Source organism: Drosophila miranda, chromosome XR, assembly GCF_003369915.1.
Source record: "Drosophila miranda strain MSH22 chromosome XR, D.miranda_PacBio2.1, whole genome shotgun sequence".
NCBI lineage: Eukaryota > Metazoa > Arthropoda > Insecta > Diptera > Drosophilidae > Drosophila > Drosophila miranda.
The window spans coordinates 7677758-7688589 of record NC_046674.1 but is presented as its reverse complement, the minus strand read 5'-3'; the positions used below and the strand labels follow the sequence as shown (position 1 = coordinate 7688589).

The 10832-nt window shown below is 41.9% G+C and overlaps 2 protein-coding genes across 7 annotated transcripts in view; one reads left to right on the top strand and one right to left on the bottom strand.

Annotated features, from left to right (window-relative positions):
* Positions 1–4731: 4731 nt before the first annotated feature.
* LOC108153198 lies at positions 4732–5441 on the bottom strand. 3 transcript variants are annotated; one of them, XM_017283019.2, is made up of 2 exons: positions 5305–5441; positions 4732–5237 (listed from the first exon to the last, which is right to left on the bottom strand). In XM_017283019.2, the coding sequence occupies exon 2, from the start codon at positions 5214–5216 to the stop codon at positions 4932–4934; it is 285 nt and encodes a 94-aa protein (XP_017138508.1). In that variant the 5' UTR covers positions 5217–5237; positions 5305–5441; the 3' UTR covers positions 4732–4931. The 3 variants fall into 3 exon arrangements, with proteins under 3 accessions (XP_017138508.1, XP_017138507.1, XP_017138506.1); XM_017283018.2 differs by having other exon boundaries at positions 5291–5440; XM_017283017.2 differs by having other exon boundaries at positions 5298–5439.
* Positions 5442–10320: 4879 nt separating this feature from the next.
* The window catches only part of LOC108152288 (FH1/FH2 domain-containing protein 3), a 47311-nt gene continuing 46799 nt past the window's right edge, over positions 10321–10832 (top strand). For 2 of the 4 annotated variants that reach the window (XM_017281508.2, XM_017281507.2), the window contains exon 1: positions 10321–10676. In XM_017281508.2, coding sequence (XP_017136997.1) covers positions 10656–10676 — 21 coding nt within the window. In that variant the 5' untranslated portion in view covers positions 10321–10655. The remainder of the gene's footprint in view (positions 10677–10832) is intronic. The other 2 variants (XR_001774814.2, XM_017281506.2) reach the window with 1 other exon arrangement.

The window sequence follows — 10832 nt, the reverse complement described above, 5'->3', positions numbered from 1 at the left end:
GACTTTTGGCATCGAAACGTGTTATTCTGTGGGCTACACGAAAAAAAGAAGCCTAGAGAGCGACAAAAATGCACAAAAAAAATAGACAAAATTTCAGAATCTTGAGTGAATCCTTGGCAATGCCGACAGTCAGTGTCTGCTCCACCACAGACAATGCTCTGTCATCTAACAATTGTTATATCAACGGTCATGCAGATGATACATACATCATTTTGGCAGCAGGTATGATATTCCAAATGCACATAGTCACTATAGTGTACGTATAGTATAGGAACCGCATTTGGGAGAGATATTGAGATAACAATTTTGTTACATTTTGAGCGAATTTTGTGTGAGTTTTTAGCTCAATTTTCCAAAGGAACCAAAGCTTTTTTTGAGTGAGAAATTTTCTTTTTAGTTCGGTTTTTGGATCGGTATGGTTCGTGTTGTGAACGATCTCCTCCACCTGTGCTCCACACACACAGAGGCATGGCTATACTTAAAAATGATTTTTCGCTTATTTTTAGCAACTGAATTTTACGTTATTTCAGTGGGTTTTTTCTCTCTTGGCGTTTCGGTTGCTCATAATCATGTTCATATTCCACACACATTTCACCTGAGGCTAACACATACATACACACATACATACATATGTACATATGTATATGTATGTATAGCCGAGGATGGGCCAACCATTGCTTATATATAAGGTGGCTGTCCTGTCCGGCCAGTTCGTGCTTGGTATCTTCTAGATACACGTACGATACTTAGCACTGCCTGGCCATAACTTTATTTATTTGATGCCACACACACACACACAAACACTCACAGAAGTGTATCTGTGTATCGTGGAAAGTGTATGCCACAGCACAGCACAGCACAGAATAACATTCTGTGTGTTTGCCACATTTTGGAATGTGTAATTATTTAAAAATAACCTGGCGAATATGTAGCAAGCCATTCGGCGATAAATAAGTCGGCCAGAAATAGCTACAAGCCAGACCAACGACACCTTTTGTCAAAAATTCCCGATTCAAATTTGCTCGAAATTCAATTTGATTTGAGCTTGAAATGCCCTGGGATTCTATCTGGGATCTAAAGCCGCCTGGATCCTATACCTTTTTCCAATTAACTTTCCGGAAATCGCCTGAAAAACCATCTCCTTTAAGGAAGTCTCTCTCGCTCTCGCTCTCGCTCTCTCTCTCTCTCTATCTTTCCTGTCTTACCAATTCGATGCCGTTTCGGCCAATGCAATCGCATTTGAGCTTGTAATTCCCAGCTGGTTTACGGCCCATTGCCCATCATTTTACAGATGCACTGAGGTCAGTGATGGTGTATCACAGGGGACTGGGACTGGGACAGGAGTACGTACATTTTCCCACCTCTTGAGGCCTGGTGGCAAGACAGAAATCACTCAGCGTTCGCATCGTGTCTTCTATTTCTTTCATGTTTCGTGTGTGCCACAGCGCACAAAATTAGGTCAAAATTGTTATGATCACACAGATACAGCACACCACACACACACACACACACACCTATAGAGGAGAACCTATAGAGAGTATGCCCTGCTATGCAGTTATATATAGATCGACTACAGCTTGTACGAGGTGTTCTCCTGCTTTACAAAGTGCGTGTGTGCCCATTTGACAAGTGCTCAGCAGCCACTTTCTGCATGCCTCTTGAGAGGAGAGCTCTGCAGCTCTCTATGGAGAGTGCCACATAACAGATAGCGGGCTCAAGTGGGCGCCAGTTTGGGGCGTCTCCAACTCGGTGGGTGGTGCAGCAAAATTCCAAACCCAACGCCAGATAAAAATACACTTTTTAATGCATTCAAAACAAACAACGGCGCGCGGCTCTAATGCATTTCAGTTCCCTGAAAAAGCTATCCTCCCTTCCACTCACTTTTCTTTGTTTTTCGCCAAAAAAAAGTCAATTTTCCGTTCGGGCGTTGACAACTTCAAATCAACCTCCTTCTCCTCCGGATGATTCACAAAACGATACCACGGATTTGCACTCATAATGCCAATTGCCATCAAAACGAAGAGTTGACAAATCGAGGATTTAGTATACCTCTTGGCCCATATAGCATCGACATCTCGGGGGCTGTGACGTGTCACTGTTTCTGTGGCTCTGACTCATGCGGATGATAAATACACTCATCCTCCGCGCCATGAGATGTGTATATGATCATGTGGGTGAAAAAAAGCTTGAAATATGCCATGCTATATTGTACGGCAACGATCTAGTTCGATATACATGGCCCATGGGAAAGTCTATGCAATTAGATCAAAATAAGCAACAATATCTGATATTTATGAATCTTCTGTGTGGTAAACAAATCTGCCATTTCAATCGATTTGGGAAATGTTAGACTCAGTTTGTATCTATATATGAATAGATTTCTGTATTTATAAATAGGCATTCACAAATAAAAACTAAATATTTTCGGCTGTGTTTTGGTATCTACACAATTTCCACTACCCCCTTTCTGGCCTATCCCCCCATGTTATGAGCCATTGACAGAATTATTCGCTGTCAGAGTTTTCATTACCTTGCATGCGGAAGATGCAGTGCTAGGCAGGAAATCATCATCTGCCGCATAAGTAATAGTTTTATTGCTATTGCCTGAAGATGGCCATAGAATTGGTATAGAAATGTTCTACTGGTAGAGTATTTGGCATTCGGTTTGGCCATTTTTTGTACATGCCTTCAGCTAAACGATTAATCATCAAAAATATGTGCAACTCGTGATGTTAAATGCAATTGCAATTTAATTAATCTCAACAGCAAATAGCATTACAAATGTGTCTTTTCTGACGATTCAAATTAAAATTGTATGTTTGGTGGCGATTTGTGCTAGATATTGGAATTATTTGTCGATTTAAATGTAGATTATCTTGGGATGCTGTGTCATCAATGTGCCCTTGCCTTGCCATCCTCAACATGAGTATAGGGGTGCATATTTTAGATTTGTGGGTGAAGTAGATGGGTGTGTGACATCCAGAAGGAAGCGTTTCCGCTTGATCAGCATCAATAGCCAAGTTATCCCTGTCTGTCTATCCGTCTTGTTTGACGCCTAGTTCTCAGAGACTATAAGAGCTAGAGCTACGAAATGTTGTATCCAAACTCCAAGCAGATTCCCGAATCTTAATCAGATCGGATTATTTTTATAGCCAGAAGAAACACAACAATTTGCAGTGGCTACGCAACTGTCTCTCTCTCACACACTCTCGTCGTGCAATGTGTGCGCCCTCTGGCGGAAGGGAGGCATACTCACCAAGTATCGGATAAAAATATAGAGTCGCGGCCGTAACTGCAACTCACAATGTTTTTTATATAATGATTATTTAATAAGCGTTACTTAAACTATGATCTCTTTTTTATTTTGATAATTAAATTGGCTTACTACTAATGTATCAAAGAGTTAACTTATCATATACACTTTTTATTAGGTTACTTTTAATTTTGTTCATTGTTTAAAAAATTTTTTGAGTTTTAATGTTCAAGGCGTCTAGACGTTTGAGTCTTTTTGATTTTATACGCCAATGCAACTTTTAAAGATTCTTTTAGCATTTAATGCCAATGGCTCTGATCGGGCAAGGCCCCAAATCAGGCTAAATTCCAAAGAATAGAAAAATATATATAGACACTAGCGGGAACGGGTACTTTTATACCCAGTACTTAGTAGAATTGGTAACAGAAGCCCATGACTGCCATGCGGCATCTCTCTATTTCTCTCTATCTCATTCATGCTGATCTCTCCACAATCTTTCTGAATTTTGCTCGCACTTGTCATGAGAGATGGGAACAACATAGAGAGAAAGAGGAGAAGCACGACCCCTAGTTATGTTCTAATGTTAATTCTTGCATTCCCCTTTCAACCCAATAACCTATTTTATTAGAATTTTGAATACTTTATCTGTTTCCATTCTTCCGGTAATAAATATTGTGTATTCCGCTACATCTGTCTCCCTCTTTTTCACTTCTCACACCAACACCAGCTGTGTTGCTATCGTGTTGTGTTGCCTCCAACATGGGAGCACACTGCACGAATAAGAGCGAGAGAGAGAAAGAGTGAGCGGGTGGAAGTGGTAGCGTAGCCAATGCAAATGGATTTGTTTATTGTGACTATAATAATGATCCGATCTGATCCAGGTTCGGCAATTTGATCGATATTCATTCTGATCATTTTCAATGATTCTGCGTTTTTGGTTTTCCAAATTATGAATACCACAGATTTTCGTCCCTTGTTCGGGACGGAATGGGGTGTCCCACACTTGTAACAGTGTGATATCACAGGAGTCTGGATACAAAACTTGGTTGCTCTAGATCTTATAGTCTCTGAGAACTAGGCATCACACAAGGCGGACAGACAGACATGGCTATATGGACTCGGCTGTTGCGGCTGGTCAAGAATATATATACCTTATGGGAATGGAAACGCTTCCTTTTGGGTATTACACACATTCACAAACAAACTAATATATCCCCAAACTCTTCGAGTACTGGGTATGAAAAATATTGAAAGCTTGGCACTTTAGGTTCCATATATTGCCGCTATAGTGGCGCTGCTGCAGTTTGCGGCAAACCTGTACACTACATGGTTGAAACATTTGGTTGTTTCTCATTACTACTCGCGAAGACGGCGCTCTCCGCTTCTTTTAAAAATCTATGTAAAAAGCATGTAGAATCAGCATAGATCTGTAGCAGAGATGTAAAATTAAAGAATAAAAATCTTGTTTAATTCGATCGTGCCACGCAGTGTCCCCCAGCATTATCTTTTATTCGTAAAAACTAATGAAGAATTCAAGTAAAAAGTAGGCATATCCATATCTGAAATATCGGGCATCCATTATTTGTTAAGTCCAGGGCCTACAATACATTTTTTCGTCTGTAGCTATATCATACATAGATTAAAAATAAGTAAAATCGATCGAAAAACAGTACGAGTATCAGTTCAGGAAGAACTCAATCAGGTTGGTCAGCCGCCGCATATTGACGTAGTTGACCAGCACCAAATAGCCGTAGCAGGTGTATATATAGGCCCACCACTGGACATGGAGCGGTTCCTTGAACCAGCTGCCACTCCGCAGGCGTCCCACTCCGTGGAAGCCATAGGGCTGCAGCACGTAGGCGTGGTGTCGTTCGGTGATCAAGCGCCGGAACACCGCCCCGCACAGGTGGACCACGGTCAGCAGAAGAATGAGTCGCCGTAGGTGCACCAAGAGCAGTACCATTTTAACGAGAGTTCCCGTGTTCTGGGGGAAAGTATATCAATTTCCTGGACTCTGATTAATCTCTCAATTATCACCACACACTCCGTACAGTTCTGGGGCTTCTTCTTAATTTCCCGAATTTATTTTTACTTCTGCTTCTTTCGATTTATTTTCGCATTTTCGCGAGTTCTTTGCGTTCCGCCTTGTCGTTTTGTTTTCCTCGCATTTTTCGCCTGCCTTTGTGGTGGAAATGATATATATAGACAGACACGTATATAAAACCGATTTCAGCTGGCAACACTTGCCAAAAGTTCTTACAACTATTTCTCGATCGAAAGTTTTGGGCTATAAGCTTTTTCCTTTTTGGCGGTTAGGTGTGCAATATTTGATTTTGAAAATTGTTTAGAATCAAAGACCCCCTGTTTATAATATGTTGTAATGTGTAGATTCCAAGCAAATCGCAGGAAAAAAACTGTCAGTGCTTGCCAAATCGAATTATAATCCACTTCAAATGGAGCATAATAGAACGCCTCTTCAGTTGCCTTTCAGCGCATTCAGACATAAGCTATTCCCAAGTACGCCCCATAAAAAAATATCTACAAAAATCAACAAGCTGCATCCGATTAAGATCGATTGAGGCAGTGGCATAAGTTTAGAAGGGGTTTCCAAAGGAAATAATTGATTTAAGATTTAATGCTTTAAGATGATACCTATGGACCGAATAGATTTAACATACATTCTTGAACAGTTTGGTTGCCAATTTCAACTCCCAAGACCCCTTCTAACCTCTGGCACTGCCTTCACGGCGTATACGCAATGCGTATACGTAATATTTTCATGAAAGAGCCACAAGAAAAATACTTGAGACCCAGACACACACTTCTAAACAACAGCTCCAGCCAAATGCAACCTTGAAAAAGCGATCAAATCCCCAGTCCATCGTGAAACCAAAATTTGTGTCGGAAAAGCAAACAAAAGGCCCCTCGCAGATTGCAACACACAGTGAGGCTGGTTAAGAACAGCAGCATACAATATTTAAATTATATATTAGCACACAGAACGCGAGCCGTGGAAAATGTGGAAAAATGCGAGACGAAAATGTGGCAATAGCCAGCCAGCAGCCGCCGACAGCAGAGCGGAAAATGGGATGTAAATAAAAGACTGAACTACAACAAAATAAAAATAAAAAGCGATAATTATCTACAATTTGGTGGGGGTCTATGGTATTTATTTGGCAGTGACAGGGCAGAATCGCAGAACAAGTCCGACCCCACAAGGAATACTTTTTGATGTACGACAAGGAAATATTTTATGGCTTGCGCGTGCCATACGGGGAAACCGCCTGTTGAATCGGATTTCCCTTGAATTTTTCCATATGGTATACGAAATTATGGAGAATTGGCACAATACATAAAATGTGATTTTGTTTAATATAATTTCTGGCATTTATAGTGCCTTTAGAAATAATCACTTCAGAGTCCCAAAACCAATCTCTTCCGCCTTGCGTACAACAAAACAATTTTCTTTTATTTGGATTTTATGTGCCACCAAACAAATTGCATCTGTTTGTCCCTCCTCCCCATAGGATCCCTGCCCCTGCCCCTGCCCCTGCCCCGGCACACCATTCGTTTTATTAACTAGCGTTTGCATCGTTTCATTGCATAATCTGTCGCTGGAGGCACGCCCCCAAACGGCCCCAGACATAAATTACAAATTTGAGAAGCGCACAAAATGATTGAAAGCCGCAGAGCAGAGCAGAGCAGGCTAGAGATCTGGGAAACTGGGATGCGGATGGAGATGGAGATGGAGAAGAGATCTCGCATTGGATCCCATTGGAACTCTGGTGAACATCAGTATGATTGACCGACCGCAGTGTGTGTGCACCTCGCTCACTGCTGGCTTGTAGCTGCCCCGACTGTTGCTCCCGGGGATTGCCGGGTCTGACTTTTATGGCTGTCGGTGTATTTCTTTTTATTGCCTGCCCAAAATTCATTTCTAGTTTTCTGTTTTTTTTCATCATACCCTGCTACTTGTAGGGATATTAAATGGGCATATTGTAACAGGCAGAATAAAGCGTTTGCTTTATTGATATGGGAAGGGTCCAGGGCTCAGAGAGTATTTTGACTGAAATATCGACAAAATAATGAACATGTGTATAGATCGTATCTTGAATATCTATCATTATCCTGTTTGTAGCATTATTACTGTCAGATTTAGTAGAGATCAGCCTCTCTTTGTTCCTGGCTACAGGGTATCTTATAGTCCTTTCATCCATAGAGTTCTCAGTGGTGTTTCTCTCTGTCTTTCTCTCTCTGATTTGTTTGCATTCAGCTTTCAGAGTTTTCGGCTTTTTCTGGGTTGCGTTGGCGTTGGCGTCTCCGCCTGCAGCACGCACTGGGAAAATGAAAATATTTGTGGAAAGCATGCGAAATGCACACGCCTGTTGTGGATCTTTTATATTTTTTAATGCAGCGCTGAAAGCTATTTGTATCTGTCGGTCAGATTGGGTTAAGTCTTGGCCCCCGTTCCGCAGTTGCTCCCGTTGCTCCCGTTGCTCCCTTTCCCTGCTCCTGCCACTGCCACTGCACTCTTACTCTGGCATGTCTTTCGTCAAAGTGTCGAGCCACTTTGCCTGGGGCTGGCCTGCTATTAGCCCATTGATGCCGCCTTTTGGATGCATATACCTATACCCCACTTTTAGTATTGTTTCTCTGTCGCCCATTCTGATTTATGGGATTGGATGGCTTGGGGCAAGGCATTATCTTTCATTTGAATGGTTTTTGGCATTTTGCGCATATTTAGTTTTAAATGTTTTCACTAAAAACCCACGAATTCCCCGTTTCATTTTCTGTTTAGACGTCATCTTTGTTAGCCGCACGCTTCCGGTGACTGCCAGAGGCAGAGGCAGCGGCAGCGGCAACTGCAAAAGTGGCACAAAGATTTTTATTTTTAAAACCAGAACAAATATCAGCATATACCCAGTATGTGTCGTTGTATACAGTATGATATCTGTGATATATTCTTTTTTGGGGAGGGTCCATATCTGCGATGCACAAATGAGCCAGAATGCCGGGGGGAGGGCGCAGGGCGTGAATGTGTGTACAGAATCTATGCCAGAGCTCTTGGGCGCCATGACCTGAGCTAGTGGGAATCTGAATGGATGTGGAATTAGCAAGGAGCTTCCATGGCAATCCAAAAGTCAAGCAAACAGGTCAACAGGTAAATCGTATTTTCCTAGCCCAAAAAAATAAAACATAATCCATTGGGACAGGACAGGGACAGTTCATCATCTCATTCATAAGTTCATAGAACCCCTCGTCGAGTGATGGCCTCCCTTGCCGACCGAAACATGACAGACTGCATCTGTATCTGTTGGCGGCAATTATCATCTGCTGCACACTGTTTGAGATACTTTTTTGTTTTTGTTTGTGCTGGATACATTTTGTGCATCTTCCCCTCCATCTGCGGGTTGGCCCACTCATCGATTAGTCACCCAAAGACAAAAATATATTTGAATTAAATTATTTATCTAATTATAGATGGGAATATGGGCAAGGAACCATATCAACGAGTATGATGCTGTTCATTCCATAGCCCAGATATAAATGCGAAACACTTTTGAGTATTACAAGAATTTGTAGAAAACGAATGGAAGGAAAGGGAAGCAGTACATATAGCCGGGTTGGCCGATTTCTGCCAGATATACGACTGAGCAGATAGATACATACATACGGGAAATACTGGGGAAATCATGAAGATAGCTATCGGCCGATCCTGCGAATACTCTAAGCAGAAAATAATTATTTCTTCTTTGAGATGGAGGATCATCTATGTAAAAACCGGTACAATGATGAATGATATGTTTATTTTGGTAGTATTGATATGTATGTCCTTAAATGGAGCAGCAGTAGTAGTTTGGTTATAAAAAATGTGGTAAATTGTGAGCACTTTTCAATTGATTTCTGTTGTTGGAATAAATGTTATCATTATCACTATAAATATAATATATTTTATATGAAATATTTGTAGACCTATTGGTGGTGCAGAAGAAGAGCATTTCGGTACACTGATCACATCCTAAGTCCTTCGTGATCCGGATCCGGATGATCCTCAAGGTATACCAAACATTCTGTTCGTAATGCTGATACCCTTTGCTGGGAGAGTGTTCTAAGAACTTTTATTTATTTCTCTATTGCAATTTACAAACGCAGCGATCATCGACAGAGGAGGAGGCGATCGTTGGCGATCTCTCCGCTATGCTGCTCTCGTGCCTGCCGAAAATACTACACGCACAACACCCAACGCGAGAAAGGGAGAGAGACGAGAGACGAGAGACTGTTCTCTGCTCAGCTTTTCACGCAGTGTTCAGTGCGAGGGAAAATCTCGGCAAGAAAATATATATTTTCCCAGCGGCCGGGCCAGACAGTTTTCCTTTGACAACGCGCCGAGTCGCACACACGCTTCGGGCCAAAACGGAAAATCGGGAAAATTTCAAACTGAAAAACTGAAAATACCGAAAAATCGCATCGTTCGCGTTCGCGTTCTGCGACAAAATAATCTGTGAGTGAGAATGAGTGTGTGTAAATGTTGCTAAATTTATAAATAAAATCTCAACATTCTGCCTGCCTGCCTGCCTGCCTGCTCCCAAAGTAAAATGAAATAAAAGGAAACAAAAGTTGTGGGGCGGACGAAAAGTGGAGATGAAAAATAAGAAAAATATCAAGGCATAAATAAAACGCCTCGTGACGTGTCGTCCGCCGTACGCGCATCGTATCGCATCGTTCGCATCTGATTCCCGTCCCGTGTCGTCGCATTTGCCGGCTGCATTCTCAAATAGATCGGATGAGGATGAGGAGCACTATAGCTCTATAGCTCCATACCATACCTTCTCTATATAGCTCTCTGGCTCTACAGCTCTAGATACATCAGTATCTACATATATGTATATCAACCTGGCCGGTGCGTGCCGGCGGATTATGTAAAGTGGCACACACAAAGATCCCAATCTCGGAGCGGCGAAAAAACGAAAATCAAAAAGATATATAAAGAAAAGAAAAGAAAGTTGGCCGAAAGCAAGAAAATCGAAAAGGAAAACAGAGTCAAGAATCGACAGAGAGAGAGAGAGAGAGAGAGAGAGATAGAGAGGGAGAGAAATATTTGTCGCACGCGCGCGAATTCAGTAAATGTATCTAATTTATTTTGCATCTATTGCAATTGAGCGGCGACCGCCCCATGCATCCGACAGATACGCTTTCGTAATTGTCGTCAGTGGTTCGAGATAGTGGTGTATTTTGTTTTTTCGCTCGTCGCAGACAAGTGTGTGCCAGATTGGATTACCAGCAAAAAGAAAGGAAAGCCCCAGTGAAGATAAACCGAAATAAACTATACAGATTTCAGTATCTGATAGAATTCTGATTGCTCCAAAGGCGGCAGCGATCGCTCGCCAAAAACAACAACGTAATGTCTTCCTATCGCAGTTATGTAAGTAATCGTACAAGTTAATGCCGAGCCAACTATCTGTATCCGCACTGCATCTGTGTCTGGGGTATCCGTGTAGCCGCTATGTATCTGTGATCCCTCCCAGTGTATCTGTGTACCGCGATCTCTTGGTGTTCTGTGCGCTTTTGTGTGTTTTTG